At 40.9% G+C, this 15,618-nt stretch overlaps 1 protein-coding gene across 7 annotated transcripts in view; it reads left to right on the forward strand.

Moving 5' to 3' along the window:
* Positions 1-15,618, forward strand: part of LOC116842782 (serine/threonine-protein kinase tricorner) — a 193,077-nt gene that overhangs the window by 64,362 nt on the left and 113,097 nt on the right. Inside the window, exon 1 of one of the 7 annotated variants that reach the window (XM_032812469.1) lies at positions 849-865. The exons of 5 other annotated variants lie outside the window; for them this stretch is intronic. In XM_032812469.1, the coding sequence (XP_032668360.1) occupies positions 864-865 (2 nt within the window). In that variant the 5' untranslated portion in view covers positions 849-863. Of the gene's footprint in view, positions 1-848; positions 866-1,018; positions 4,552-15,618 lie in introns of those variants that run through there. One more of the 7 variants, XM_032812474.1, reaches the window with a different exon arrangement.

A 15,618-nucleotide genomic window follows, 5' to 3' on the forward strand; every position in this document is an offset into this window, starting at 1 on the left:
GAATTTACTGATTAGGTGCGCTGTGTGAACTTAGCGTACCTTTTTTTGAAAGTCTATTTTTTTGTATTTAATGACCGGAACTATTGAAAATTGTTGCAAAGAGCTCTAGAACTTTTCAAGAGAGTATCAGAACTGTAAAAAAAATGTCACACTTTTAAATATGGTGTGCCAAGTTCACACAAGTGAAGAGAAATACTCTCTCCGTAAAAGTTCCAATATAGGATTACAGAAAATAATACTTTGCAATTAGAGTTCTTTTTTCGGTACTCGGATATTTTTCTTTTAGTTTTAGAAGAATCCTTAGCTAAGGATGAGATTATATTTTTCTGGCTGCGATTTTCAACAGTTACGACTGTTCAAAGTTGTCTGGATCTGACGGATACAAATTATATTGTAAAAAGAGAATACAATTATCTCAAAAAATATAATTGTTCACGGAGGATTAACCCGAATCGAAATCTTAACCTTATTCTTAACCTGAGCCTCCTATCTGTATATTCTGAAGTATCAGTGCTTATTTTATACATGTAGAAACTAGTTCTATTTGGCGCCTCCGTATCGCAGAAAACACACAGAGTTTGTGGATTCCATAGAGGATTTCTCGTCAAAGCTGTAGATTAAATAGAATCAAAAGAGATGTAGGTTCCAGAGTATCAAAGTAGACGTTAAATGGAATATCGAGATCGAAAGATCAAAATTTCGTTCCGTCCGCAAGCTCGATTCCGATTACGATTGATCGCCACTGGTCTGCGCCTCGAGCCTCATTAATGTTTCATGGAGGTCAGAGCTTTATTAACTCGACTTTTGCATTTGATTTCAGGTGAGTGCAATGACCGGCCACAATCGAGGCGCCAGCTGCCTATATGTAAGTCGAATCGCAAATGAGCCGTTCGGCCGAAAAACGTGCGGCAAACGTGACGTAAATAAATAATCGCGCGCTCCACTCTCTTCTCTCTCTCTCTCTGTCTCTCTCTCTCTCTCTCTCTCTCTCTCTCTCTCTCTCTCTTTCTCTCTCTGGCGCGCCATTATCTTTCGATTTTAACCGCGTTGCTCTACCTCTTTTATTATTTTATCGCCAACTTCGCTATGTGCGTTCCATTTTCTGGGTTACGTCTACTATTTTGAGACTTAAGAGCACAACGTTTCTACCGTCCTACTACTACTGCTATTCCGGCTCGCTGATGTTTTAGTAGAAACTTCCTTCTCGCTCAGTCGCGCGCGCGCGTGGGAAAAGAGTTCGGATTTAGAGGGTGCACGTCGTGCCCGGCGGAGCCAACGACACTGGACGTATCGTCGAGGCGAGTCACGCGAGAGAAGCGCGGAACGGGGCCCATTAATATTGCAGGCGAAGCGGAGAAAGGTCCGGACGGGACCGATGCGCGGCTAAGAGGATCCTTTTAATTATTTGCCTGCTACGAGGCGGCGCGATCGATGCCGGATCGAAATTATGGCGGCCTCTACCCGACTCTCGCGCGTCGCGTTTTCGATGAAACGCGGTAATCGTCCGTCATGAAAGGGAGAAAGACAGAGAGATAGATTCGTTCCTTGGATCGAGTCTAATCCACGCGCGTGAGAGAGGATCTTTAATTTTTCCAGCCGTAATTTAACGTGGAAACTTAAGAGTCGCGAAAGATACATTGTAAAATGCGCATTTGTTTGCATCCGGCATACTAGCCGCGGCGATTAAGTCGCCACGATGGACGGGCAGCTGTTTAATTCCGGGCATGATCCTTGGCACTGAACTTCTAGCGATTTTACGCACAGCCAGATTTACGCGTTGCGAAATCCTGATTCGAATGCTCGGCTGGCGGGTTCCATAAAATTTCCGAGGCCAAGAGACGCCTCAGCATACCACACGGAAGTCGAGCTAACGGTGACCCTACTGACGTGTAGCGAGTTGACTCGGTAACAAGTCGAAAATCGTTTACTCAAATTGCTTGCGAAGGATCTTTTTCCTTGGCAGGTTTGCTATGTATTAACGCTTGCCGCGTATGAACACTCAATTATTTACATACGTCACGTTTCTCACGCAATACATATAGCCTTAATTTCAAGGGATATATTAGAGATATCTTTAAGTGAACAAGTGAACAAGTATTTTAACATGAAACATGTTCGAAAGTCTGAAGATAAAGTTTTTACTTGTTTATAAACGATATAAATTCAACACTCTACTTAAAAAACACACTAAGGCTCACTTAATAGTTGTTACTTGGAACTTGTCTCAAGTAAAATACTCAGATTTGAATTTAGAGTTACATGCAAATTCTTCAATCAATTTGCAATTACAAGTATGATTCCACGAATATCGTATTCAAGTAAAGAACTCTGGTATAACTTGAAATTTATATCCACATGTCTCACGTGAAATAAATTTCAAGTAAGGACTATTATACTAATACGGATCTAATCGTTTACTCAGATGAGACACTCAGATTTTTTCATCGAGAACAAGAGGCGTAATATAATTAATTTTGATTGAGACTTGTTCTCTTGATCTCTTGATTAGCCAACCAACACTTTAACCGACTAATGTCCGATACTACTTACACGGAAAAGAAAACAGTTTGGTCGGATTACTCGATTTCTGATGAAATATGAACGAACCAGAAAATTCCGGTTGATGTTGCTAAAATATTATTCAAGTTAACCAGAAATCTTGTTAAATTGAACAGAATTCCGGTAACTTTAACCGGAATTTCTGGTTTATCCATATGTTTACCAAGAATCTGCTTAATCCAACCAAACTTCTCTTTCCGCGTATATGCCTGATACATTCGTAGATTCGCGTTTCAGAGTGTGAGTGTCGTTGGAGATAAAACTTCGCGTATTTAGGACGTAAAGCTCCGTCGATACGTACGTTTAACGTAAATTCAATTGAAATTTACAACATATTGTTGCGACACACACGTAAATTCGTTGGCGCATTTCTCTCTTTCTCTCTCGCGCCTTTCCTTCGTGCAGTAGCGATCAAATTTACGGACACACTCGTAGCATTCCAAGGTTACGCGTCGTATTTCGCAAGCTGTCTGAAATTCTCACGCGCACGCCTTAAGGCGATCGACCTTACACGCCTCGCACAGTGTCTCCTTTCGCCTTCCGCCGTTCGAATATATATTTTCCCGCGAGCGGCCCATTCGTTCCCGAATCGGAGCGCTGAATTTATGAAGAAGTCGGCGCGCGCGCTTCACCTCCGTGCCGGCGAGCCGCGCGCGATTTATGCGACCCGGATGTGCGCCGGTTGCAATCGCACATATAGCAGCCGGTTTTATCGGCATGCGCCGAGCATATTGGTATAATGATACGCGGTGTCCCTGACCGATCGCGCCTCGCTTTTCAACGTGAAAATACCCTCCGTGAAAATTCTTGAAATCGACATTCGCTTAGACTTATCACGCGAGTACGGTATTCGAAGGATAGATTAAAATGGGAAGTTTAATAGTTCCGATATTCCTATTGAACGAGCGAGAATGTCAATACCTGATGCCCCCTCCTTCCTTTCTCTCTTTCTCTCTCTCTCTCTCTCTCGCCGCGAAACAGCGTCGGCCGATGCAAAATTGCGGTTTCTAGTCACGCGATTTTGCATTTATCTTGCGACAAGGGTGACGCACGTGCCACCTCACCGCGCCGGATATCGAGAGAGCGCTCGGAAATAACATTCGCAAACTTTCAACTTTTTATTCTTTGATACGCGACGTTGATCTTTCGGATTGCAGCAACGTACGTTGCGTGATATCTTCGTCGAATGTCGAGTTGACATTTTAATTTTCTAACTCTGCAAGTTTCGTCAAACAGCATTGAAATTGAAAATTTTGGTAAACTTAAAAAGGAGAATTTTTTTATTCTTTGATACAACAACTGATTGTTTGCTGTTATTTTATTTTATTTAAAGAAGTATCTATTTAAAAATTATTAAATATTCGGTTGTCTCTTAATGGAGTCTATATCTGCACTTAATCTTCCTTAATTCTTAATTTCAATAAGCAAAATATTAATGTGTAACTTACTCAACTAGAGTATAGCAATAAGCGAATATTTAATGATTAAAAAAGATGGACAGATAAATGGATAAACATTCTAGCATAACTACGGCTAGTTATCAACTCGATGATTTCGGTCCGAGATATCTCGAAAACATTGCTGTCGTAATTTCTCGTCTACCGTGTATACTCGTCATTGTTTCACAGGCAACGACGGTTGGCGATCGGCGACTTTGTCCCTTTGTGCCAATTGTTTTGATACTATCGCGCACGCACGTCGCGTACTCCTCCGAGTCATAACGTTTCGAGCCGGCTCGAGACGCACACACCGCGACGCGACGTATGTATATCGGCGCGTTGTTTACACGATCCTCTCGTCTAGTGATTATAACATTCCGTCGGTTATTGAAATATTTAATCGGGCTCTTTGTTGGCGTCGCGTCAGTTAATACGCGTTTCTTCGATCGACGCGATCGTATCCGCGCGAGTGTCAGTGACTAAGCGTCCTAAACGGAGCAGCCTGGAGCAGGATGCTGGCCCGAGATAGCAGTAATATATTGCACATTACCAGGTGTGTCAAATCATTTACTATACAGAATGTTTCCGATCTTAACGGGAATTTGATCAACTCACTGAGTATAAGGAGTCGAATATTAAAAATACTCATTTTATTCATAGTCCGTTATCGTTTGATAAATAGTTAAATAAGTGGTAGAACTTCAGGAATCTCTGATTTCTTTATTCGTGAATCCGTAATACGAAATCCACGCGCGATCCAAACAGCCTAATAATGATTTGTGAGTCTACGAATCTGTAATTACTTACTTACTCTCAATTAAAGATCGTAAGTTATTTTCAACTACTGGCTCAAGAAAGTGAGCTAAAATGCTGAGATTTGTTTCTCTGTAAATAATCCTCATTTTCGCGAAATCGACGCGAATTTTATGTTGATTTAATATTTTTTCTTCGCTTCTTTGTTATTGTACCAAGTCTAACCTTAAATCCTTGTTGATGTTTACACAACTGCTATTTTTAAATTTACAAATTCTTCTTTCTTATCTTTTTTCTCCTTTGAACGTGGAAATCAAATAAAAATTGCCAACGGTAATGGAAACGATAAGAACAAAATTGTAACTAAAAAAAGTATATTACCCATTGATTCCAATATTTACATACATCACATTAATTATTTAATATTTTTTTATCTCACATACTTTATCTGCAGTTGAGTAAGTCACATGATACATTGCTGCTTAAAATTAATAATGAAAAGTCAAGTACGGATATAAAAATATTATGCAACTTATTCAATTGTACATAGAGTATGTAAGATAAAAGAATATTGAATAATTAATGTAGATAAATATTGGAATTAATTGGGTTATGTAATTAAATTATCCCATAGTAAATATAATTTGATCATAATTATGTAATAAGTAATTTCGGACATTGCAGATAAAATGAAACAATAGTATTTTTATGTCGATGTAATTTTATGAAACAATGTACGCTACTCTTTGATTTTCTACCGTCCTTGGCATGTATCGTTCCACAAAATTATAACGACATAAAAATCTAATCGTTCCATTTTACCGGAAAAAAAATCCAGAATTACTTATTATCCAACCAGATACCTTTATCACTCACATCATTTGTTACAACAGACGAATAGGTCGATTTGCAGGATTAATGTAAAGCCATTATTTCGACTCGGACGATACTCTTTCAATGTAGACAATGTGGACAAGCTCAATGTTCCATTCGTGATTAAATGCGAGGGTTTGGTTACTTAAATCTGGCACGAGAATAATATCCATTTGCCAGATTTTCCAGCATTTCATTAGAGACGATTTAGCGCCGCGACTGTATGAGTGCGTACTCCGCATTGTAAACAAACCATTCCAGCGAGGTACGACTCGAGGACGTATTGTATATGGTATTGGCATCGGAAAGTTGAATGTGCAATCTCTCGCTCGATATAACCCGCACTCGCGCGTTCCATCTTTCTCTTTCTTTCCAATAGTTAAATTTCCTCGCATAGTATCGAAGTAGTCTGCCGTGTTAGTATGGAAAGATCGACTCTCGTCAGACAATCAGAGAGTGAAGGGATCGAGGGTCGGGTAACTCTCATCTTAATTTAACTCTCAGCCAGCCACGTTGGTGGTCTTCACATGTAGTTTGTCGTGTCCGTTAATATATGTCGGTCAATGTCGGCATTTTCTTCAACTTCTCCCCGAAATAGCTAATGCTCGTCTCTCTTGTGTTTGTAATAAAAGAGAATGCGCGTGCTTAGATGATTGTTACACTCCCGAAATTCTCGATCTCGACGTGACCTATTTCTAGCCCGGGTCTATATGACTCCAGGGAAGCTCCCTATATTGCTCATGTGCTTTTTTTATTTTATTACACAATTATTTTTTTTATTTTATTTTATTACACGCTTATTTTATTACGCAAAATGATTCTTTTATAACATACTTTTCCCTGAATTTCATTAAAATCGGGATAATATTGTAGTTAAGAAATAAAGAAAACTGATTTGATCATAGTAAAGTAAATTTTATATTAATATTCTCCATCGTGATTGAATAAAATTAAACGATATGTTACTAGTTAGAATGAAATCTCTTGCATATGTATGATATACTGTTTTTTAAATGAAATTTTCATTCATAATTGAAATCGAGCATATAGTCAGACGAGGTAGAGTTGATCCATAATTAAGGGCCGGCAGAAAGGTTGTGGAGACCTCTCGCGGGGAGAGTCTAGAACTACTAATCAGGATACATATTTTATATGTGGCCTTCATTTTTTTTTACCTCGCACTAATGGGCAAACTGAACCCTATACTAGGACGAGATGGCCACGTTGCTACATGTTTGTATTTTGGTTTGTAGTTTGTATTACAAAACAAAATATACGATTGACAGGGTCGTGGCGGGCATTATACACATTTACTGAGAGAAAAAAATAGTTGGAATAACTATAATCTCACTATATTTTATAGTTCGTTTTGGTCTCAAACATATATTTATAGTTCATCTGAACATGAAGATATAGTAGAATAAACACAGATTTATAGTCATCATCTTATTATTCTATATATATGGTAAAGCATCTTTTGGGAATATAGTTACATATACTATATTTGCCAAATATTCCACTTGTATTGACTATATAAAATAGTTAATTTCTCTTACCATTCAATATTTGCTATCTTACTATATTTTTTATTTCAAATAATTATAATTCTTGGTAAAAATTTTATACGGGTCAGTTATATTATGCTTATATTATAAATATTATAAATATTATGGTAACACGTACTATAAAAATTATATTCCTAACTATAATCTTTTTACTATGCCATTATTCCAAATATCATACATTTTTCTCTCAGTGTAGAAGAAGGTTGCCTCTACCATGTTTATCGAAACAATTAATTGCCTGAGAAGTTGCAACTTTAAAATTCTAAAATATAGGGCATCTAGCCCCGGTCTCCCCCGCAGAGTGCACCAACGCGATCGCGCGTGCAGCTCGCCGAAGCGCGACTCACCCACCCGATGCTGGACTAACCCCGTTATACCGTGCGCGCTTTCGATCATTTCCGCGATGACCCATTAAACCGACGTAAATCGACACGCCGAGGCGTGTTAATCCCCTCATGCGGAGGAAATGCCGGCGCGTACGACCGAGTCCTCGCGCGCAGCCGGTAATTATTATTCCGACTCGTGGCCACGCACCGCAATTTCGGCGTCTCCGCGCGCCGCGCTCGAAAGTACCGGGAACCGGTATCAAAGCCGACGCGTGACAGAATTATGGATTAGGTGAGCGGCAATAAGCAGCAGCGGCGGCGGCAGCAAGAATACAGACTGCGTCAACGTGGATTCCACGTTGCGGCGAATTTTTGGGTCAAGGCGACGCGCTCTCGACTCGAAACGCTCCCGAAGCCGCGCTCGCGAAGCTGCAAATCGAGAATAACGAGGTGTTCTCTACACGGGAACGGTATCAATTTCGCGGGATACACGCATCTTCACACACGCAGAAAAATACACTTACTGCGTTCAAGTAAATATCACTTGGTATTTCAGATATTTCATACTCAGTTTCTATATCCGCAAATCTGTCGTTCACCACTAGCTTCAGATTTCTTCCAAATGCCCATTCTGTGTTCTATTAAATTTAGCACTTTAACGAAGAATATCGAATTGAAGCAAACATTCGGCGCGCAGCAATTGCAAACGCCTCTCGCTGTATACCAGGTGTAGAAGTATGAAACCGGAATTTTTTTATACAAATAAGACGTCTGTTGTTCGAAAGTGATAAATAATACTTTATTCAAAATAATTTCCACTGTTTTGAACACATTTTTCCCACCTCTCTGGCAGTTTATGAATGCCGTGCCAAAAAAACTTTTCATCTTTTGAAGCGAACCAGTTATCTAGCCATTTTTCCACATTTTCATACGAATCGAAGCGTTGGTTAGCGAGAGCGTGTCCTAGCGATGCGAACAGGTGATAATCGGACGGAGCCAAGTCTGGAGAATAAGCCGCATGCGGTAGTAATTCCCAACTGAACGACTCGATCGTTTCCTTGACCCGTTTTGCTGTATGTGATGGGGCATTATCATGGAGCAAAATGACATTGTGTTGCCTTTTTGCATATTCTGGTCGTTTTTTAGTCAATGTTCGATTTAAATCGATCATTTGTTGTTGGTAGCGATTAGTATTGACGGTTTGACCAGGTTTCAGCAGTTCATAGTTCATAGTTCATAGTTCATAGTTCTTCGTTCCTCACGTCAAAATCACCACTTTTGAATTTTTTAAACCACTCGAAACACTGAGATTTACCAAGAGCATATTCACCGTAAGCTTCGACAAGCATTCGATGTGATTCTGCAGCAGTTTTCTTTAAATGATAACAGAAAATCAATGCTGTCCGCAAATCATAGTTAGTAGGCTCGAAACGTGACATGTTTAAGGTTATACAAAAATATACTAGAGAATGAAAGTTGGGGTTATGTTTGTTGACAATATTCGTCAGCTGTTAGGAGAATATAATAGCGCGGCAGTAGCGGTCTTACGGTCACTAAACTGAACGCTGGCACCATTTATAGGGGAATTCCGGTTTCATACTTCTACACCTGGTACACTCTCGTCATTGTATAACTGGCGCTCCCTTCTTTTCTTTATAGAAAAAATGTATCGCGGATATTTCGCCGGACGTACGAAGCAAATGCGATATCGCGCGTCCTGCGCGTCTATTTGCGCAGCGACGAGTCATTCCGGCGTGCTCGAGCGCGTCGGCTGCGGCTGATCGCGCGCGCCCGAACGATTTCGTGTCGCAATCGTCGTCAAATTAAATACGGTATCGCGCGGGCATCTGACCGAGATCGAATTTCTGCTGAACCCTAGCTAAGTGACGTAACCGGTGCTCACTTTCCAAGCGACTCCGTCGGCTTTCTAAATAACTGGAACGTATTTTCGTCGAGTAGTCGCGATTGTCGTTATTAACTTCCACGGAAATGGGCGATACGTTTCCCGACTTTATTGGTCTACGTCTCGCCTTCTCTCTCTTTCTCTCTCTCTCCCCTCCCTCTCTTTAACTCTCCGCGGATAAAGCGAGCGATACGTTTAACGGGGTTATCCCGTCCCACTTAGGTGCGCTCACCGCAAAGCGCGCTCGCCACGTTGCGCAACGAGCGTGTGTTTGCGCAATGCGACGTGCGCACGTTTACGTTACACACGTGCGTTGACGCGCGTGAAACGCACCGGGCAGCCGCGATACGCTGTTTTCGCGCGAATATCTGCTCGCGATTCTTTTTTCCCGGCAAATCCAACGCGGGGGGAGATGGCTACTCCAGAATAGTTAATTTCGACCAGCTAGGATTCTTGAAAATTTTCAATTAGCGTTGCGCCGATCGATATGTCGATCGTATTCAAATCGGTGTCGGATAAAATATTTTCGCAAATAGCGGCCGGATAATGTGAAATATGCACTTTTGTGAAAATGTACGATAACGTGGATTTTAGGCGCAGCGCTGGCACATGCTTTCACGAGGAGAACAAATCGATTAGCATGTATTTCGTCGCACATACACACTTTGTGCAGATTGAGCTACATTTACAAACGTGTACATAAAGAAAATATTGTATTAAAACAATTACGTTTAAATTATATATTATATGTTTTTATTTTACAATACTTTAACCGGCAAAGTCGGACTCTATATTGAAATTATAGTATAAGTACATTGAGAGAAAAATATCTAAAAAATAAAAGAAAATTATTTTTAAGACGGTACTAATGACATATTTATTTAAATCTAAATGCTCATTTGAATGGAGTAAACAATTGCTCTCATGAAAAAAGCTAAGAAGTTTTCAAAAAATACACATACATATTTTCTTATCTGAAAAATGTATAAATATTTTATATATATTTTTTTAATATTATATAAAACATAATATATAAAATATTATACATATTATGTAAAAATATTTTTTATATTAGTATAAATAAATATTTTATTAGTACCGAATAAATATTGTTTATTTCTTAGACTTTTTTTCTCTCGGTGAAATAGTAAGTACCGATTTACTGCACATACGATGCAAAAAGACATTGAGATAAATAATTTTGTAGGGAATAACTAAATGTGCATAACGCTCTTTTGAGACATTATATAACAGTTTCGGACACAATCTTTTATGATCCAAGATTATAGAAATCCCGTTCTAATTTTTAGTACATTTTCTCCTCATGCATGCGGAATTTTCGCTTCTGTTAGTCGCGAGTACACGATCGTCGTCTTGTCGACGCGAAGGCTTTCGTCGGTTTCGCTCTTGCTGATCGAGACCGACTTAAGGACTACCTTCCGCATCGCGATTTACCCCATGACGAGATTATATTTCCCGTTCTCCCCGATGTGGTTCAGGCAACAGATTTACTCGAAACTTGGACGCGCGGCGCTATCTCTCGCGCTGTGTGTATATGTATATATATATATATATATATATATATATATATATATACACCGAGATAAAATTTACGCGATGCCACGTGTCGTCGCGCGTGCTTTCCTCCATATTCGCCCTTTGATCTTTGTCCCTTTTCCAAACAAAATACACACACACGGCAAGTGATTGCAAGCGTTCGACGGTGAAAATGACGCGAGTGTATCGCCGGGCTCCGTGTTGAAAATTCGCGTGTTTCTTTTTTCCTGTCGATATTTCGCGATGGATATTATTGGGCCGATCAGTCGACCTACCTACCTACCTATCTACCTACCAACCTATCTACTTGCCCTCACGATCGAATCGACGGACGTCGGTGAAAGATTACCGAGCCGGAGTCACACACGTGTGTACTCGATTCCGATGTCGCGATGACGTTGCTAACTGGCATATCGAATTCAGCCGGACGGATACGCGGACGTCGATAATAGAGACTACGTTTCAATTCGCTTTTCCATTACAGCGTCGGACTTGAACGTGCCTCGTGCTCGCGCGCTCGATACCTCGCCCGCTCGCAATCAATCGTCCCGAGATTACTCTCAGCGGCGGCGGCGCGTTTGCACCTCATATTTGTTACCTCTCGATTCGCCGAATCCTCCTCCACAGTGTTAACGAGGTCGTCGGCTGATCGACGTTAAAAACACCGGCGGAAGCCGTATTGAATGGCCGGCTGAGCGGAAAGCCGCGATTTCCGCGAGGACGAACCTGGTCGGAGAACGCGAATATTTCTCTCGCGTTTTCATGCGTGCATCAGCGCGTTTCTATCAACGTACGTTGACGTCAACACGTGTCTTGTACGCCCACACGTACGCGCACACACATACACACACAGAGGCGTATGTGCATTTCTACGGAATATAATCGGATCGCCGCTCGGAAGCGGCGATAAGAGAGGAACATTCGTATTCTTATCCACGGCTAGTTCGGTCAAATGCACATTGCCGAATCCCGAGAGCGTAATATCGAAGATGTACGCCCAGATAGACAGGCGTACGTAAATTTCGTAGCGACTTTGCCAGTCGGATTGTGTACGCAGAGGAAATTTTGCAGGAAAGATTAGAATTTTTTATAACCTAGGAATAGAGATCGATATTCTGCAATAATTGACTCTCCTCTCGCTTCATACGCGCTATATTTATATTTTAGGGGCCGATTTATATTTTATCTGTGCTATTAGAACATTTCATATTCCTTAGAAAGATAGATTTTACTGGCAGTCTGTGTCTATACCACTAGATACGTAGTAAAATTGAAAAGAATTTACATGAAAGAGAAAACTGCAATATTCTCTCCGTGTAAAGGTAAAGGTTGCATCCCTTATGTCAGTCAGTTGTTCATATGTCACTCATATTTATTACGTAGAGAGAAAAAGATAGAGAGTGTGAGAGAGACAGAGAGAGAGAGAGAGAGAGAGAGAGAGAATGACGAAATATAAATATGAAAAAAATTATCAAGATTTACTCGAAACAATATGTTATATAAAATGTAATACACAAATTTAAATGTTGCTTCTAATAAATTTGTTGCTGCATCAATACAACAAAAATTTTACGCTACTGTACAGGACGTAAATTTAATAATCAATTCATTACAGTACATTTGTTTCATTAATGTTAATTAATTCAATACTATACATTCGCTTTATGAATTGAAAGTACTGCAAAGTTTTTCCATTGTATTAACTGTTTCATGTTGTGATAGTAATCATGAAAGTCTATCTGAACGTTCGACTGCTCAGTTGAAGGATGGCACTTGAAAGGCGGCAAATCCCAGATAGACTTTCATCATTATCATGACATGAAAAACAATCAACGAATCATAACGATAGAAATTTTACAATTTCTTTTATTATATTTACGAAGCAAATATACTGCGTTGAACTAATCGTGAAATTATATCACATGATAATATGCTCTTTTAAAGTGAATCAGTGAATAGTTACTGATATCAGTTATAATTATAGCACTGAGCAATTTCAGTGCTATACTTATAACTGCAAATCAGTGTATATTCACTGTTTTCAATGATTTCATTGATTAATTTTAAGGGAATGATAATATAAGTTTTTTGTTGTATCGATGCGATAAGAAATTTATTAAAAGTTACACTCACATTACATTTCACATGACATTGTTTGGAGCAAATTTTCATAGATTTTTTCTTACCTATACTTTATCATTCTATGTGAGAAATACGAGTGCCATATGAATCACTCGTAAAAGATATGCAACCTTCACAAATCGACTAGTGAAATAGCTGGTAAATTGACGTACGTCTTTCTACCTGAATATTCTCGATTACTGGCGGAAACGACACCACGCGCGCCGTAAAACTCTAGTCCCGTTCTTATTTCACACTGTGTAGTTTACGCGCGTTAATTCCGCCATCGTCTCGTCGTCGGCGCGAGTTATAATTGCGTGACCCGTGATCCACTTTGCGATTCTATTCATCGAGGTTACGCTGCATTATTCCCGCGTTTGATATGACTATATCCAGTCCAATATCGAAATCCGGTATTTTTGCCGCCCAAGTTCTCCGGGGTCGGGGTGTTTCTCTCGTTCTGTCGAACTAGGTTACGCTCTCTTCTTGCCATTATTGCTCCAATTTTGTGTCGACGCGGATCGCTTTTTGGCCGCAAATTCACCGACGAATTTGGTCCCTCGGTGGTCGAGGAGTGCCTTTTGACGGCGCACGATTTCCGAGAAGATGAGAGAATTTCTCTGTATTTCAGGAATTTCCGTTCTGCCACTTCGAATTCGCTCAACTGAGATCGGGCGAGCTTTGAATTTTCCACAGAGGTCTCCGCGAGATCGCGGCGCCGGAGTATCCTTCGTCGAAGTATCCTTCGGCGAGAAATTCACTTCGAACACGACGCAACCTGCTCGGTTATTTGACTTCCTGCGAGCAAGGGCTCGCAGATTGGAACTGCCGGCAATTTTTCCTCGCACAAAATATCCGCGCAATTGAGTCTCCCCCGTGAGATCCTGACGTAACGAGCCCGACCTTCGCCGTGGAATGGCGGCAAGCGCGCGATAGCTCTGAAACGCTGTGTAAGGCGACGTGGTATAAGTTTTCGCGTCATAGTGTATCATTATCTCGGTCAGGGGAATGCTGTGTGTATGTCGAGAGTGGCTCGTCAGGTTTTAGCGCGGCGAAACGCCTCGTCGAATTTTCCCGGCAGCGGCATCGTGATTCGCCAATCCTGACTCCGCAGGACCATCGCGTAACCGCGGAATCGCGCGCATGTCCTGGCCAGAGCCGAAAGTGGGTCATGGGGTCAACAATCTCAACCCGCTATCATACTCATTTCACGAGTGTGCTCCTCCGCGCACGTGTGTTGCGGGATTATCGTTATTATCCTGCGTACAGGCGCAGGCTTCTCGCACGATAAAAAGCCCGCGGACTTTCGAAATCTCCTGTCCGGTATGCATACTAGGTGTCCCGTGTTCACCTCGTCCGATTCATTTGACGTTCCGCTCCGCGAAAAGTCAAAACTTCCTCAAGATTCTCCTCTCCGTGGAAATTTACGTATAGGGCGCCTTTACTTTTTATATTTAAAAGGTATAAAGTAAAATAATTTTTAATAACCAAGCGAGACAAAGCGCCTTACAAAGCCGCTGATTATCGACCGATGTTAAGAAGACACTTTTTCCCCAGATATATAGGACTTGAGAAATCGTGGCACACATATCGTAAATAAGAGTGAGTGTCCCGAAACGTGGAGCACCTTGTAGCAGTTCGTTTTGCTTGTAACGGGATTTTATTGACTCGTATAAAGATTCGTTCGCCGATCGGACGCGGGCCGTAATCGTCACGTTAACGCGATTCGATTATCTATTTTCGAAAATATACTGCCCGAAAACACGGCTTTTACGAGGAATACGGCACGGCTCGGTCGCCAGCCTGTCGCAATCCCGCTTGGATCAAGCCATCAACGTCGATTTATCCCTACGCGTAAGCCTCGCTTTTAATCATCGCGCTTTATAGCGCGTCGTTAGATCCTACGATCCTACGATCATATTTCTCATTCGCGTAAAAGTTGTTTCAATATTTCCTCTAGCCAGGGAAGTCGTTATTTCCGAAGAAATGTCGTTATTTCCGCGCAATGCTAAAAACGAGATTGTTAATTTTGAAAAGCTATTTTCAAATTTCGAATTTTCACATTTCGAATTTTAAGTTTTTCATTAGATTTCTTAAATTCGTAATCATCGAAATACGGCAAATTCGAAAAAACATCACGGAGGGAAGTAGAATATATGCGGCTCGAAGGATCAATGATATCTTTCGAAATTCATGATATCACTGTAATATTCATTACGTACGTTTTAACTCTTCCGCTCGCGCTTACTACTCCATCTTTCTATCTTTCTCCTTGTCGTGATCTTTTTCTCGGTCGGAACTTGACGATCACGCGGAACTCCCGCCTGAATTTCCGCGCTCTCTCGGTGAATAATTAATGACGCCGACCGTCCGCATAACGGCCGCACTTAGCGTAATTACACACTCCTGTACCGTCATCACTCGCTTTTCGTCAGTTGCGAATTCGAGGCTGACCTCTCTCTCTCTCTCTCTCTCTCTCTCTCTCTCTCTCTCTCTCTCTCTCTCTCTCTCTCTCTAGAGAG

Source organism: Odontomachus brunneus, unplaced genomic scaffold (genome assembly GCF_010583005.1).
Source record: "Odontomachus brunneus isolate Ranch 3 - 2012 unplaced genomic scaffold, Obru_v1 Obru_scaffold_027, whole genome shotgun sequence".
In the NCBI taxonomy this organism is placed as follows: domain Eukaryota; kingdom Metazoa; phylum Arthropoda; class Insecta; order Hymenoptera; family Formicidae; genus Odontomachus; species Odontomachus brunneus.